General features: G+C 38.3%; 1 protein-coding gene across 1 annotated transcript in view; it reads right to left on the bottom strand.

Annotated features, from left to right (window-relative positions):
- The window catches only part of plxna4 (plexin A4), a 336,809-nt gene that overhangs the window by 10,346 nt on the left and 308,150 nt on the right, over window positions 1–18,313 (bottom strand). The window contains exons 27-29 of the mRNA XM_028449042.1: window positions 14,287–14,386; window positions 7,863–8,053; window positions 388–557 (exon numbers count right to left, since the gene is read on the bottom strand). Coding sequence (XP_028304843.1) covers window positions 388–557; window positions 7,863–8,053; window positions 14,287–14,386 — 461 coding nt within the window. The remainder of the gene's footprint in view (window positions 1–387; window positions 558–7,862; window positions 8,054–14,286; window positions 14,387–18,313) is intronic.

Raw genomic sequence — 18,313 nt, 5'->3', positions numbered from 1 at the left:
AGTTTCAGACTTGGTCTCTTCCTTTTCAAGTTTATACATGATATGTTTACTGTGTGCAAGGAAACCATGACTGTATTCATTACCAAAAATAAACATGGGGGGTGAAAGTAACTCGTAACCTTTTAATTTAGCTACTTTTTACTCGTACTGGAGTATTTTATAGATGACTTACTTTTTACTTCTACATGAGTAGGATACATCAGTACTCTTTACACCTCTGCTGGTAGTACATTAACCATAACAGTGGGAAATAATGGCCACTTAAGGAGCCCATCAATGCTTAAAGTAGCTCACACTGGAAAGCTTTACTGACGTTTATGTACGTCAGCATTTCTAGCTTCAGTTATGACAACTGATAAAAAATAAATACATTTAAAAAAAACTCACCAGTTGCTCTTCCACGTGTGTCGGACGTGAGGGTCGTGGATGCTGTGTTTGTCAGCTTGCTCGTCCAGGAAGTCAAACATGTACTTGATGGCCAGGGGCAGAGCGCTGCCTCTGTGCGCTGTGCTGAAGATGGTTTCAAACAGGTCATCCACAAACTTCTGTAACGTACCCTTTAGAGCAGGAAGGAGGAAAGAAACATAAATATACATGTTTGAGGTCACATTCTGTATACATTTAAGGTAACGTTACGCTGTCATTATCTATCATTAGCATGAATAAGGTGTCATTAATGTCATGTTCTGTTAATTATTTAGCCTTAGTTATTCTGTGTCTTTGTTTATTTGGTTTGAGTCTGGTCTTGTGTTAACTCTTGTCTGTGTTCCAGGGATTCCTGTTTGTGGCTCCACCCCCAGTGATGTCCGTGTGCTTGGTTGGTGATTGATTAGCTCCCTCATGTTTTCACCCAGGTGTGGCCCATTCCCAATCAGGCCTCCTCCACTATTTAACTGAGTGCTTGGTCACAGTGTGACTGTGGGATCATTGTTAATGTGAAGGTGTGTGTATGCTGTCTTCCCTCCGCGTGGCCTGCTGCGTCTGGTCTTTGCTCCCTGTTCCTCCTGCCCTTTTGGATTTAAGTTTTGTTTTGGAGAATAAAGACATGGACTGGTTCCAGAAATGTTACGCTTCGATCCTTCCTCCATGTTTCTCTGCATTTGTGTCCACACCCACACCGGACCGTAACAATTAAGCTGTCGTTAAGTGTTGTTTGCTAAATTATGACATTTAGAGCTATGTTGGTCTTTTTTGGGTTAAAGTAGAGGGATCTAGTGGGGTTGGGTTATGGGTCATGGGTCAGGGCAGTGACTTTCAAACTTACCGCGCATGCCTCTGCTACAGGAAAACACTCACGTAGGCACGGTTAGCTTAGCATATCAGCAGTAATACACAAATAAAGAGAGTAAATAAGCGGAAATAAGTCCTGGTGGAGCTGCAAATAAAATGCTATTTTATTCACCATAAGAAACCACCACACCACTGGGTATGCAGCATTTAAAGCTAGAAATCAAGCTATCGCTAAAGCTAAGCTAGCATGGCAAAGAGCCATTGTGCTTCTGTTGTAAACTTGTATTACTAGTAGCATGAAATTATTCACTCATCATGACTCAAATAGACCATCCTAAGTCACTGCAGTAATTATTCTCTCAACCAGTAGAAAATGAATGAAACGCCTGATTATGAATAAAAACTACCGTCATACACCGTGAAACCGTTAGAATTTTCAAAAATACCGTGATAAACAGTTTTGGTCACACCGCCCAGCCCCATTTTCTCTTATTTCTGAATCCAAGTGCCCTCTTTGTCCAAATACAACAGTTAGCTAAGAAAAATATTTAAAAACAACTATAGAGCATAATGATGTAATGAACGAGTAATAACACATTTTAAAGAATCTCATTTTGTCAATAAGTGGAAAAAAACAATATTTAGTGCAGTGGTTCCAGTGATAGAATTCATTTTTTGTTTTTACTGCATTTTAGTTTAACAAAGTGAAAGTATAGAAATACAGTTGTTTAAGATTGTGCCATTTTAATTAAATTTTTTTTTTACATTTTTCAGAAATTTCAGGCGACCCCACATGGGGTCCCAACCCCAAGGTCAAAAAACACTGATTTAGTGGCTTCTGAATTATTTATTCATCTCATGCCTAGGGTAGGACCAAGACCGACTATTTATTTGTTAATTTTCCTCTGTCTCTCTCTCTCGTACCCCCTGTAGTGCCATTGCGTACCCCCATTTGAGAAACACTGGTTTAGGGTAATGAAGGGTTAGGGTAACGACCAACACTTAATGACAGCCTTCATGACACCTTATTCATGCTAACGACAGGTGTCATGTCATAATAATGACAATCTTTAATAAAAAAATATTCTAGTAAAGTGTTACAAAATGTGGTATTTTACTGACAAAAAAAAACAAAAAAAAACACTAAGGCCAAGATGGTAAACAGGCGCATTATTTCTACAGTGCACGTCTCTTCATCCTTCATGTTCCTCACTTATCTGGCAGACCTGTCCCCTAAATCTGCTCTCAGCTTTGATAGGAGAAATTGTTTTTTTCACAGTTGACTTTTAATAATATCAAGGAACAGGAGGCGCATCTTCTAAGCCTCTTTGTGCTGCCAGATTATCTCCCACACTGCACCATTGACCCTAATTTGATTTAATGTTAGCAACTTTAAGTAGGAGGAGGAGGAAAAGGGAGAGAAGATATGGAGAGTGGGAGAATTTAATCCTCTGGCAAAGAATGAGCTGATGGGGAAAAGGTGAGAGTCAGGGATGGAAATGGGTTAAAAAAAAAAAAATGGGTTCTTTGAATGTGGCCGACGAAGTGTGTGCAGGCACCTGGGTTGGGGTCGATTACAATTTTAATTGCGTAATTATAATCATTTCCAATTATGGTGTAAATATCATTGTAATTTTAAAAATGTGTCGCTGTCATAATCGTAATTAAATTGTAATTTTAGTTAATTCAGAATCAGAATTCCTTTATCAATCCCAGGGGGGAAAAAAAATAAAAACAAAAGGTTTTATTCTTTTGTTTGTGACAAAAGACAAAAGAATAAACAATAAGTGTATAATTAAGTAAAAGTTAAAAATAGGGATCAGATAAATACACATAAGAGTAGTAGAAAATAAAGTAGGATAGATAATACTAACATTAATAATAATAAACAAATTATATACAAATATGATGCATATATTTACAAAAAATACAAATATAGAAATATGATTTAGATATTTACAACAATCAAGCTGTGAGGTTACAGTGATGAATTATACAGTTTGATTGACATAATTGACTTTGTAATTGTAATTGCAATGAAAATTCTTTTAGAACTGTCCATTATAATTTAATGCAAAATTGGGGAACCATGTTACAGTTCTATGTGAAGCTCTACACGCATGTAGTTAACAGTTACTAAAATAAAAAAAAAATATTAAAATCTACATTATATTTTCATTGATTAGGAAGCCTAATAAAGTAATATATATATTTGTATTTAGTGTATTTTACAGCTGATTTAGGATCCGTTATCATAAGAGATGCTAACAGAAAGCTAACACAAAAAGGTTACATTTTATTAGGTAATTTATTTCAAGCTCAGTAATTGTGATTTATTGTATTTGAACTTTAGTAATTGAGAACCTATTTGTAATTGATTTTCTGAGGATGAAAAACTGTTGTAATTAAAAAAAAAATGCTGGCCACTGTAATCGTAATTGAACACTGGTAATTGAAACGTAACTAACTGAAAAATGTAATTGACCCCAACCCTGTGCGGGCACCAACAAATATCATTTAAATTTGGGGTGGAGTGGGTGAATCTAAGAGTCAGGAGTGGGAGGAGAGGTTCCTGTCATTGTGACAGTCACCACTATAATTCTAACATGGCCCACATCCCAGACAGCTCGTCGTTTGTCTATGAAGATGGGATCACATATCTCTATATCAAGCCCACGCGCCTCCCAAGTGACAGCGGATGACTGAGGACTACTTATCGTTCCGTGCGTCCTTGCATTCATATCAACACTCTGATCGTCACAGGGTTCTCTTGCTCGCCTGGTGAAAATGAAACTGCCAACACAACCTCCCTGTGCTAGCATCTACCCTGTCATTAGACTGCACTCTAAATACAATGTGTCATCTGAATGTTTTGATGGCGTCTCTATTGTACATCGCAATGCAAGGACAGTAAACAATCAGAGGATGCGAGGCAGCGTCCAAGCTCCAGTGAGGGAAAAAGATTTCAAATCATGCTCCGTGTGCCTCTACGCACTTGTATCCACGTGTTGTAACCAAACTGAGGGTCCCTGATGGAGCTAATTTAAGAGATGTCAGTGGCTTTGCCAAGAAGAGGTATTTATTGGTCAGGCGAAAGCCAAATGCAGTCAATTACACTGCCTGTGTGTGCAATCATTTCTCACTAAGAGAGATGGCATGGCGAGACAAACTGGTCATTTCACACACAAGAAATCCATCTTGAAGGATGATGCAGTGCCGTCTGCAATCAGAGGCCCACCTTTTTCTGATCTCAGCACCACGGTGTGGAAATCAAGTTGTTTTGTTTTTTAGTAAAGGTCCAGAGCTCACTAAAGTGGATGTGCCATGAGGTTTTATTTATCTGTGATTTAGTGCTTAACCTCTTATTATACAGAAACACTGTTGTAACATGTAACCAATTCATCACATCATTACGATGTGACATTTTCCAAAAAATGAAGAAAGCTATTTTATTATTGTTGGTAGGTTCATCACCATCTTTCTGATTGTAATGGTTACACACACACACACACGGCTGGTATGACAAGTATTCTTGTTTATGCTCTGTGCAATGTCAAGTCTTCAATGAGTGGTATTGATTAAAAAAAAAAAAAAAAAAAAAAAAATCAAGTCATTAAGGAAACAATTTTTTGTCCAGAAACAATAGTTTTCTAATATATAAATTACATTTAAATATATAATTAAAATACATTACATAGATATAAAATGTATTAAATGTATATATTTTCATATATTAAAATTAAGTATAAATTACAATATGTTGGTTGGCATACACCATAAATATATCTACTGTTCATAGAGCAAGATGCAGGCAAAATAATTATTCACACTCCAAGAACTTCATTATCAATTATTCAAATTTTATGTTATTTCTATGAGTTTTAAAGAATAGTCACAATTTAAACCTTTTGAATCATTATTGAACCATCGTGTTGCAATGGGGGGAGGGGAGGGCAAAAACAATGTTTCATTCTTTATGAGGGGCCAAAAAAAAAAAAAAAAAAAAAAAAGTTTGAGAACTACTGGTTTAGGATCCAAAACATTTTTAATGGAGTGATAATTGTCACGATTCACTTTTGAATAACCATGCAAAAAATTATTCAGAAAAAGAACTATAAATCCAGATTTCCCTTTGCAACCATACTGTCTTCTCTTCTCTTTTTCAATGTTCTATATGCATTACGGGGGCATTATAGTTACGTTTTTGTATTGAAATAATGTTTGCCTTACCTCATGTACGTAATTTACATGTTAGACTTTAACAGTACAAACATCACTTTCTGATGTATTTTTGATGCCTTTGAAGGTAAATTATAATTTCCCAGCATTAGCTCACATTTTCATAAAATCAACAGTTAAAAATATTGATACGTTTCCCTCACTGAACAAAGGCTGTGACAAGAACACTAGCAAAAATAACAGATCTGGACAAAATAAAACAACTGAAAGCAAAAAAAGGTACCAATACTTTGGAAAAAAATATCACTCACACTACACAACCCTTTAAATCTATCAAATGAAGGACCAAGAAAAAAAATGGAACCAAGAAAAATAAGGGAATGAAGTGTTTGAACAAACTCAGGAAATATCCCAAAACCACAAACATAGAGCGCCAACTGAAGGTGTTGACTCTGTGATAACATCCAACTAAACTGAGCATAAGCACAAGGTCCTCCTTTTATAACCCAGCTGCTAGTTACTAACAGGTGAAGGTGATGAGCATTCAATGTCTCCTGATTACTGAACGTGTGCCAGCCTATTACTTAAAGCGCTCCTCAATACCCAACCATTAACAATGGACTGATTCATGTTTGCAGTGAGTACTTAATAAACAATAGTCAATCTGATGGAAAACAGCACTTTGCTTCGAGGCACAATAATCTCTAAATAAATGTAGGAATGTATGACTTATTTTTATATTGTCTAATGCGGGAAACACACGTCTCCAGATTTTCCATCTTTCTAACCAAGAATGGCAAAAGCCAGATGAGATATCCTTTATTCGTCCCACAAGGGGAAATTTGCATTTAAGTTACATCCCATCCAAGGAACATGAAAAGACAATTGGACAAAAGACAGCAACAAAAACAAGCACATATACCATGGGAGGACAGGAGCAGGAGAAACTATGGGTCGCCACAAGGGCGGCGCCCCGTATCCTTAGATGAAAAATGGAAAACAGGAGGAAAGGAGAGGGGAAAAAGGCAGATCCTACACTGTGTTCTCTTCAGGGCGCACAGTGTAGGACTAGGAAAAACAAAAAGATATAGATATAAGATTAACATGTGGTCTGAGGTGTGTTAAGAGTCATTTTGTTGTATGTACCCTGCTTTAGGCTACATTACATTTGCTTTGGTTTTGATCAAAAGGAGATCTGACCCAAACAACAAGCCTTTGATTCAGCGTTGGGAGCACTCAGATGTGTTGTATTGTTTATCAGTCATTGTTCTTCAAACAGTCATGAGGTTCCGATGTCTGGCGGTATGGTGGGTGCTTTTAATCTGCCTGCTTCCCTGTTTACTCTTCATGTTTACTGTGTACATGCACAAGAAAACCCCATTTTCAGCTTGTGCCTCTTGCGTTTTCATGTTACATTCACAGGGATAAGTTAACGTTTTCAATGTGAACTGCTAAACAAAGGCACGGCAGAGGATCAAAACAAATAAAAATGTTCTCAAATTGAAAATTCACACCGTGAACACGTCTAGTTCCTAGCCTTCCTTTCCTTCTTTTTGTACCTTCCCTCTATGTCTGTCTGTGTCTGACAGAATGGACGCCTTGATGAAAAGAGGAGGACAAGGTGCTTTAGGAGTGGTTAGTTAATTTGCATTCAGCTGTCGGATCAAAGTCACATTTCATTCCAAACTAAATTAACTCGTCTTTTTCCCCCCTTTTTTTTCTTCCATTGTAGTGAATCCAATTCAAAGAGTCTTATTTTAAAGCTTTTTCTATTTTTTATCAGCCTTTTCTTCTTTACCCTTTTGATTTGCTGCTGCATCAGTGTAAAGGTAATGCAAAAGAAAACAAACCGGATAATTATTCTCTCTCTGTCTCACCTAAGGGGATGGAGGAGCACATTTGAATAATGTTTTCCACTGAGATGACTCATCAAAGTAGGTAATACAATTCAAATAAAGTGATCTTTGTCATTAAAACTCAGGCAGTAGGTGACTCTGACCTTTTACCTTTTGAACTGTAGACTTTAACCAATTCCTACAGAAGTTTTTATTATGATTTGATGTGGATGGATCCTGGAAATTGAAAAAATGGTGGCAATGGTTTTGCAGTTGCTGCCAAAGTTTGTTAGGAATGCTTTTGTTTTACTTCAAGGAGCCACTCCACATTGAATTGAATGTCATCCTGAGCCTCCTGGATTAACAACGATGGGTAGTTTCCCTTTGGCTTGGAATATGGCTTTGCTTTGTCCACAAGGAGCTCAGGGCTTATCACGATTTCACATTTGAGTGCAGCTGGAAGGCTTCACAACCTTGACGGTGTGTCTGTATCTGATTAACATCTCAAATGAACTCCATTCCAATCCAACCTCCACTCAGCTCTCAACCGGAGGGTTTGATGATGTCAATGGATGCTAAAAGCTAAAATAATGTTGTTTTTCTACGCAGACGACTCACCTTTGTAGCCAGAAGTCGTGTTAGGTAGATTTCAGAGACCATCTTGCTGCCACGGTCTCCTTCTTTTTGGTCTCCATGCTCGTGGTTCTTCACCAAATGCCAAACCTTCACCCCACTCTCCAGGTCAGGGGTGATCATTGGAGTGCGGGAACGCAGGCTGTCGGGGCTTCCAGTGTACTTGATCATGTTCTCTGTTTAGGAGACATACACACAGTTATCACATTGGTTCTCAAAGTGTTTGTTGAACTGTAAGAAATGTACATTCTCCATCTCCATCAATAACATCAATAACACTACAGGGGGTACTTGAGAGAGAGAGAATGGAAAATTTACAAATAAAAGCATTAAAAAATGGGGTTTTATAATGTTTATTCTTAATTAAAAATGACAATAATGGTGATGGAACTGATCTTGATTACAACATGAGCTGAAAATACAAAGGTCAATCTTGGTCCCACACCAGACCAGAGATGACCGGAAATGATAAAAACTATAGTAATAAATCAATTCAGGAGGCACTAAATACTGTTTTATTCCACTTGTTTTCAAAATGAGATTCTTTAAAATGTGTGTTATCATTTATTCATTCCATCATTATGATATATAGTTGTTTTTCATAGTATTCTGAGAAAAATATTGTAGTCGAATAAAGGGAGTACTTGGATTCAGAAGTTAGAGAAAGGGGGTACTTAAGGTCAACATGTTTGAGAACCAGTGCCCAAGAACACTATCGGCAGATGATTTTCACCCTAGCAAACATATTTACATTATTTTCATGAAGTTGTGTTTGTCAGAGTGTCTTGGGTTTCGGGGTGGCTTCAGCATTTTTCTCTGATGTTTTAGAAAGTTTGGATGTTCTCCTACTCCTGCTTTTTCCTACAGGCACACTTTCAGATGATTTTCACTAGGCAATAGTGATAGTGTCCCATTATTACTACCCTGTATGTACTGACTGCATCTAAGGAATGCAGTAAGTAAAAGTGGTTCTGAAATTTCCATGCTATCTTTATTTAGTCCATTAGTTATAAATATCACAAAGTGGATGATTTCAAAGGAAATTCTTTTGGTGATAATGTTTTTTTGTCAGGTGATTAATGAATGCCATTTTTTGTTCCACTCTACTGCAGAGGTTTGCGTGTCTAGATGATGATGCCTTCACCCCTGAAATTGATCATTTTTTTCTAAGAAGATTTTGATTTTACATTCCTAATTTTTGCAGTAATTTGGGTTAATATTTTTAGAGTCCACTGTTAGGGTGAAATTTACAGTTACCTCGTCTTTGACTTGAAGACACACTCTGTGGTGATAAATGATGAAGACCAGACAGGAGAGATGATGAAGTAATAAAAAATGATTTAATCTCAACGAAACAAAAAGGTACAAAGCGGGATAGACAAAGAAGTGGTCTCCTCTGGCCAGAGGAGAGACGCGAAGAAGGGACCAAAAGTTCCTTTCACACACATTTATACCCCACTGTCCCACCTCCCCCTTCCACAGACAACAAAGAAGAGACCAGGGGGGGAAGGTCAGTCTGCCGGAGGTGACACCTCCGATGTCGGGGTGGGTTTGGACGTGCTCTGGCCTTGGAGATTAAACTGAGGCCAACTGACATTCCTTTAGAGAAGCTGTATCATGGGAGTATGGGTCCACTGACTTTGCAGGAAGAGGAAAAGACATCAGACAGGAGTGGAAAGTTACAAATTGGGGTATTAAGTTGAATGAGATCAAAAAGCAAATATATGAGTATACATAATTAATCAATTTTGCCACCACACCACCCATGGCAGTTTTTTTGGTTTCCCCAACATTTTGTTTGGCATGGTATAGTTAAAAATAAAAGAACACAACTCTATTTTGTCATTTGTTACAACTCTCTATTGTCATATTTTGATATATTTTGATGATAATTACTCTTTATTGGGTATATCATATCGGGTAAAAATCACCCTGCTGTTAGTGATGGTGTTACTCATTTTAGTGATAGTGTTCTAGGTGTAAGAGAGGTTTTTCAACTGATCCAGATTATTGTATATATTGATCCAAATCCCGTCCAAACTGTAATGGAATCTTCCATTGCCTAAGGTCTATTTTTGGTGAACATTATGTCAAAATGGGGAAGATGTTGGAAGGTGTTTTTAAAGTATTTCAGGTGTGAAGGTTTTACACCTGAAATAAAACAAGAAGTACAACAAAAGACTACATCTTACACACCTTTGGCTCTAGGCTTTTCATTTACAGGTCCAGGAGATTAGATATAAAACTTTCAAAAAGTCTGCATGATTAATTTTTCATGGCCTCTTCAAAAGCGGGACGAGACACGCTGTTGCCAGCTGACACAAAATCGAACAGGTGTCAAAAGAGATGAAATATGTATGGCCCACCCAATGACCAGAGTGGTGATGACATTTCCAAACACACGGCTCAATGAATGTTTACACAGTGTGGAGAAAAAATTGATCAGAGGGTGCGGTTTGGAGGAAAGGGTGGAGGATAAAAAGGGACAGAAATCAATCGGTCCAGAGAGAGGAGTGTGAGGAGTGCTTGGAGGGAGGGAGCGTTTGGAAAACATCAAACACGCTCCTCGTGTATGGACATGTGTATTGATTTCTGAAGTTTGATCACAGTATCATCACCTGGAAATGCTTCCTGATGGGCTTTGTTGGCTAGGTTTTAACTGCTATACTCTATAATAAACAGAGCTGTCCTCTTTGCAGTACATGTTTTAACAATTCTGACACTAACTGCTGGTTTTGAGGTTGTGGACATTCAGAATGGGCAAATAAAACACTACCTCTGACTTGCAGTATCATACTTTGATATCAATTACTTATCCTGTGAGTTTCACAGAGGTCATATATCCTGATTTATTCTATGCTCGAGCGCAGCATCCATCTTTTTCCTTTGTTTCACTGCTTTTTTTGTGTCTTTGTAGCTTTTGATGGAAATGTTTTACATCAAAGATCAAACACAGCACTTCTCCCTTTCATTTTCAGACTTCACGTGTTACCGTGTTTTTCTGGGTCTTTGTACTTTTCCCCCTAACTTTGTCTTTAGCTCCACCCTCCACAACACTCGATGAATTCAGCTTTGTCTCTTTATATGCCCCATTTGGTCATTGTCCTGAGGTAAAAGTCACTCTAAAGTATAGCAGTCTTTTTTCAGATTGAATTGTATTTGATGTTAGTCCTTTGAAAAGGGAATCATTCTTGGAGTTTTCCTTCTTTCAGTTGGACCGCAAACCTTGTCCTTTCTCGGCAGTGTTGGGTAGTAACGGAATACATGGAACGGCGTTACGAAATCAGATGACAATTTAAGAGTAACTGTAATCTGTTACTGTTACAGTTTAAATAGTTGGTAATCGGATTACAGGTACAATGTTAAAATCAATATATTACATAATGTTATATCTCAGTTTCGCAGGTTTATTCAGAACCAACATGGCAACGCATTGCTTTTCCCAGAAGCCCCAATGTAAATAGAAAAAACTATTTGCGTCGGTCAGTCAATCTAATGATGTCGTAAAACAAGCAGCGGGAGATAGACGTGGAACGGGAGACAAAGCTGAATCCAGAACCGGTAAGAGAGCGTTTGTTGCTCGATGCTCTGCAGCACAGAGTACTGTACGCATGGATGAGATGACGGCTGTAGTCCGCTGAAGAGTGACAAAGTTTTTACAAACTTTCCTGATATTTCAACCGGGCAGAAGCTCATTAAACAGCACCTGGATGTCAGGACAGAGGCTGATCACAGTTAGCATGCTAACGTTAGCTTCTCTTCTTGTAATGATGTCAGGGCAGAGAATAGCTGATATATGGAAAGATAACTCAGCTAACTGAAGAGATGGAGGTGTTTGTGTTGTGTGTTGTTGTTGTGTGTGCGACGCTCTGCGTGTCCACCCTCCCGTGTGCGCACATAAAAAAAGTTACGATTGTATTTTATAGGCAGTGGCTATCCATACGATTGCCGTATCAGTATACCGACATTCTATCCATACACAGCGCCCCTCATTGGCCAGTTTAGGTCACGTGATAGGTCATTCATTGGCCAGTTTAGGTCACGTGACAAAGACTAAACCTTACCCTAACCCTAAAAACTGTTGCAATATAGGGTTATAACCCAACCCTAAGACACTATGTACGTGTACTTCGGTAAATGTACCAATAGCACCAGGGGTTGTCTGTACGGCAGTGCTAGGCTACTGTCTACAGTTAGTGTGAGGTTACTGTCTACATATAGCTCAAGGCTACTGTCTACAGTTAGCGCTAGGCTACTGTCTACAGTTAGCGCTAGGCTACTGTCTGATGTTTCCTTCACCATGTTGTAGTAACATGGTTTGTTGAATAGAATAGTACACATTTAAAACAGATGATTATTATGAGTGTGTGTTATTACTGTGAAGTGTAATATCACCATCAGCACCTATAGAGATGTTGTATTTACAATAGTCTTTATTCTTTTCAATGATAGCGGCATTCCTACACTTAAAAAGTAATTAAGTGTAGGAATCCAAGTAATCCAAGTAATCAGATTACAGTACTCAGATTGAGTAATTTAATTACATTTTTGGGCATGTAATTTGTAATCTGTAACTGATTACATTTTGAAAGTAACCTTCCCAACACTGTTTCTGGGCTAATTTGATGGGATCAAGGTGAGATGAGACATTATGGAGATGAGACGATGCTAATCATGGTGCAACACATGTGAAGTGTTTGTGACCAGTGAGGCGAGCTCTTTGATCAGCAACTAACTGATGGTTTTGCAGGTTCAAGGAGATGGAGAGCAGACGGTCAGGCGGGAGGAGAGTCCACATAGAGCAAGGAAGGACAGGAGACATGTTGAAACAAATAAACCCTCATCTTTATCATGCCAATTTCTATAACTTCAAAACATCTTAGATTTATGATGTATAATTAAAAGAAAAAAAAATATTATTAACTCAACTTGTTTTTTTTTTTGTCTTTTAGCAGAATTACTTTAAAAGTAATTCATGGATTTTGACATTTTTACCAAAGATAGACCTTACACCATTGGAAGATTCCATCACATTTTGGTGGGAATCCTGAACAATCCTGGGGAAATTTCAAAAATTAATATCTTGGTTAAAAATTTACAGATTTTTATGAAATCTAACTAATTTATGTTGGGTTGGTTACCCCCAACAAGTTTAATCTGGATCGGGTGTGGATTGTGTGATTTAATTGCGATTTGTCAAAAGAAAACTGGTGTGCCACATATCTGGACTATACTGTATTGTAGGGATGTAATGATTAATCGTAAGGCTATATATTTATCCTTCTCTTGTCCAAATGCTGAGGCGGCGAGCGGAATCTGCTACTACTTTCTTTCTGGCCGCCTTCTACTCTTAAACATGTTCATAAATGATTCCTTAACCCTATAGCACCGAAAGAATATCTGTAATATTGCGTGTATATCTGTAAAAGTCACGTTTTTCTATTAGAGCTGTCTGCTAGCATAGCATCTCTTCTTCACTGCACAGAGTAGCTGCATCCCAACCGACCACTGGGTTACCAGCACCCTCTGCTTGTCCAAACAAATATCTGACGTAAATACAGTGCAGACTGTTTTTTTTTTTTAAACTCCAATTGTTGAGGCACAAAATACATTTTCAGTTGCACTTTTAAAATGAAAAAGAACTATTATGCAGTTTTGCATTGTTTACTATAGAACCAGAATTTAAATTAATGGGTTTCTTCTTCATTTGTATTATTCCTTCATTTATTTCATTCAAGATTTATTTTTAGTTAAATTGCATTGTTTTGAATAGTTTATTAAGGGATTCTTTTGACAATGAAAAATAAAAGGAAAATAATACAGTATTTTCTAGTCCCCCCCCCCTCCCCCCCCAAAAAAAAGGAATATTTTTCAATGTAAAATTAATCGTGAGAAAATTGTATCGTGAACCCAGTATCGTGAATCGAATTGTATCCGGAGTTGAGTGACTCGTTACATCCCTACTGTATTGTGATTAATGAATATTTCAAATTTCTTCCAAGCTTTTTAAGTGTGAATGATTATGGAACCATGATCAAGTTCACTGATCCAGATAACTGACAATATCTGGCAAAGAAGAAACATGGTGGTGGTTTGCACTTTGTGAGTGCTCTGTTTAAATATAGTTGTTTTTTTTCTGTTGATACAAACATGTATGATCTGGTTTCTGAATAAAGAGAAACTATGGTAAACATCTAAATAGGAAAAATAAATGTCTTTTGTCTTTTTGTCTTTTTGGGTTTTGCATGCTCTTTCTGAGAGTGTTTTCCTCTATGCCAGCCCTGTAATGAACGGGGGACCAGCTTTTATATGAGCAAGGGTCAACCCAAGCCCCCTGTGGAGGATGAGCCAGTATGGATATGTATCGATAGATGTGATGTATAATCTCTATCAATGGAAGACTTCTTACCATATTTACTTGCAGACGTTCGAGAAACAGTGGAGTTGTTGACAGAATTGTAGGCTGTCACTTGCTTGGGAACCAGAGCCATTACTGCATTGTCAGTGACCTGCAAAGCAGACACATGCAACATGTAAATGAGTAAAATGACAAAGACATTTATAAAGATTTAGTTTTCTCATTCGTGTAGATGTCTAACATAAAACAAAAACTTTACATCGCAGTGTTGCTGTTATTTCTTATACTTCCTTTAATCTATTGCGGTTGCATTGAAATAAGCAGAGAATACGTGATTACCCTCATGTACGCTGTTTAGCCTACACATACATATGCTGACTGACAGGACGAAGGAGAGTGGAACGGAGCATTGCGTGAGAGGGGACATCCCACAGCCTCTATTCAATAATAGCTTTCCTCCTGGGTAGCGCGTGTGTGTTGGAGGACGCGTCTAGCAAGATGTGAAAACTCCAGCTGTGAGCATCCGTGATGCTCTATGTGTTTATACTGTAAGTGTGCAGATGTGTGAGAGGCTTTTACATCTCCTTCTCCACTCAGCCAAATAAGAATCAATTAAGACAACTGGAATGTATCTCCTCCCATACACGCAACCTTCTATTCTGCATAATCTGGCTACCCACGCTGCACGGTGAAGCGGGTTAATAGAAGTGATCTTTATCGTGGTGTGGGCGACGAGAACAGTGGGCTATGTGTGAGCCAGTTCATTATTAAGATTGTGTCATTACCTCAACCTATCAGTCTGCTTTTTTATGCATAATATGTTTTTATCATTGCACGCAGGAGGTCCAGAGGGTAGATTTGATTCATTTGTGTGCATCCCCCTGCCACACCCACCCCAACACTCTCAAGTCCTGTCTGATCCCTGCTCTTATGGTCTCAATTGAAACGAAAGGAGGAAAGTGTTGCAGAACATAATGTAATGAGAAAATGGGGAGTGGTTTACGAGGAAATAACATTTGGAGAATAAAAGCTGAAAACAGAGCACCATTTCCTGACAGAAGGAAGGTGGAAAAACATTATGGAGGGAAGTGATTGTTGATCAGATACATTAAATACCACATTTCTGCCTTCGGCGATCATGTGACGGGCTTTACTTCTGGGCCACTACGTATTTGTTACAGAGTACAACAAACACGATCAAAAACTATAGCTTTAAAAAAAAATAAAGTATTTGGGGTTGCCAGAAATTCTTGATATCGAAACGGGGTCACGATCCAAAAAAGGATGGGAACCACAAGCCTATGGTATGATGAATCCAAGTAAAACATTTTTTGTTAAGATTATACAAAAGGACCAAGAAAGACAAGAACAGAAAACATGATTACAAAAATAGTGTAAAGTATGACATCAAAAGTCAAAAGTGCTTTAGGTTTGTTGGCGATAATGTGTTTGTACGGCCTGTGGCACACTAGAAAAACCTACAATTCTCTTCAAATGACTCTATGCAAAGTCTTTCAATCTAATTCTTCCAGTATTTCTCACAACTTTCAACTTTCCTCATTCCTCTTTGAAATAAAACAGTAACAGGAAAACACATTCCACCCAAAGGGACACCATTAAACTATTAGCTCCACGGTGTCATCAGACGTAGTGTTGAACATAATGTAATGTAAAAAGGGGGAGTGGTTTACGAGGAAACAACATTTGGAGAATAAAAGCTGAAAACAGAGCACCATTTCCTGACAGAAGGAAGGTGAAGAGAAATTATGGGGGGGAAGTGATTACGAGAAGGGTTGATCAGATACAGCAAATGCCACGTTTTCGCCTTCAGCGATCATGTGACGACCTCCACTGCATGAAGGGCAACTTGTCGTAAAGTTTGTGAAGCAAACAAGAGTTTGGGAAGTGCCAGATCACACCAGCTTAGTCTAAACTAATAAAAAGCAGCACATGATTGCATTCACTGTGTCTGTTTTGTTGAATTAACTGCTAATAACACTATAATGTGACTGTGTTGGATGACTGCAAGGCAAATATAGCCTTACTCCTGAGCTCTCAATCAATTTAGAGTATTGGTGGATTTGATTAGTGAACCGGCATGATCTCCCACACATTGATTATAAAGTTTAATCTCATCAAGTCGAGTCACGACATCTTAGTGAAAAAAAGTCGTAAACATGAAAAGATGAGTCTCATAAAACATAAGAAGCCCTCGAGTAAGGTTGGATTGTGTTTGTGGTCCCGTGTGCTTTTTCCAGATCCTTCAGTTATCTCCCAATAGTTTCCAAGTGGGTGGGAGACTTTTTTCTCCACTCTTCTTATTACTGGTTCGTTAGCAATGAAGTGCCCTCATCCTCCAGCCTGAGAAAGAAGAATTAACTTCTGCCTTCATTATCTTATCTCCGATTGGAATCAGCTTCCTCATCTATTCCACCCACGCCTAATCCTGGCAGCCTGTTGACACTCGCTGCTGATGACATTTAATAAAGGCACTATACAGGCAGCACTCAGAGGGCACACTTGCTACTTGCTTAGTCGATGATCAACACCTCGTAGAGTGAAGGTGTCTGTTTTTCTCTCCAAACGTGCTGTTATCCAGCAACAAAGGGTTAATACAGTAGAAAAGCAGGTTTGTTCTTTGTTCTTCTCTTTGGTTCATGGAGAACGTTTATTATAAAATGCAATTTTGCATGATGCATATCAGGGGTTTATGGAAAGCTGAGCATAGATTGGACATGAGTGATGTCAGCATTAGTTAAACTCTACTCGTAGCCTACTCAAATTTGGTTTACTAGTGTGCAAATACACTTTACTAGAGAAGCAAAAAGTGTCACTTGTAAGCCTTATATAATAATGGGATGCGGAAAAAGCTAATTCAGGCTTGCCATTGGCTTTCAGAAATACTACAACGAATTAGGGGTGCTGAATTTATAATCCATCCTACTTCATTTGCACTAAGGCTACAAGTTCTACTAGTGAACCTTTGGATTTTAAGAGTACTAGTAGTACGAGTAAAGTTTTTTGGCGCACTAGTGTGCGAGTAGACCAAAATCCTCTACGAGATGCCAATTTCGTGGTACTACTAGTACGAGTGAAGCCTGATTTAAGGTTCTACGTAAAATCCCCCGCCGTAGACGCACGTAGATGCACGTAGGCGTAGACCCCGTCCCCCGTAACCTTACGCGCACCTCCTAAAAACCCTGACTAGGGCTGTGATTGGTCAGCTCCAAACCTCAGCCCCGGTCGCTGCCTTTTCCAGTCACATCGCCATGTTTCAACTTTTATACTGTTTACGAGTTACCTTTGTTTATATTGACAAATAAAGTGACGTTTTGAAACTGTTGTTTTAATGTTTGTGTCCAACAGAATACACATGTTAGGTACAGTAGGTAAGTAATAATCCAGAAATAAATTACATTTTAAGATGCTTCAAAGACATATAACATATTTTTCTGTGACTGGAAGATAAACAAGGGCTTTTTTTACTGCTCATTTGTAACAACAACAACACAGCCACAACCCACTAGCAGCAGGGCGGCCAATCGCATAACGAGGCGTTCTCTCCACGCAGAAGTAAAAGGGCCAACATCCACGTCATGTTGACGGCATGCCCCCGGCGTAGGTCCTGACGCTGAACCTTAAACCAGGCTTAAGGCTTACTTAAGTACTTAAGTACTAGTAGTACTTACCAGTACTACTAGTAACACATGTCTTCAAGACACTTTGTCTCTACTAGTTAGGTCTACAACTAGTTACTAGTAAAACAATATTTTTGTTTATTAGCACTAATAGTACTCTCAAAATCGTACTAGTTGTACTAGTAGACTGTTTAGTCTTGTTTAGTCTAGACTTAACGCAAATGAAGTAGGAGGGATTATATCTAAATTCAACTGTTTTTAGTATTTTTAAAAGCCAATGGCAAGCCTCTTTCACGCCCCCTTATTAGCATAATTCTAGTGAGACATTTTTGCTTCACTAGCATTAGCAGTAAAGTGTACTCGTGCAGTAGTAAACCAATTACATGTACTCCAAATGTAAGCACTAGTAGAGCTTTACTGAGGATGATATCATGGATATC

The sequence above is a fragment of the Gouania willdenowi genome, chromosome 6 (assembly GCF_900634775.1).
Source record: "Gouania willdenowi chromosome 6, fGouWil2.1, whole genome shotgun sequence".
Classification (NCBI taxonomy): Eukaryota; Metazoa; Chordata; class Actinopteri; order Blenniiformes; family Gobiesocidae; genus Gouania; species Gouania willdenowi.
The sequence above is the reverse complement of the archived record's forward strand: the minus strand, read 5'-3'. Positions and strand labels throughout refer to the sequence as shown.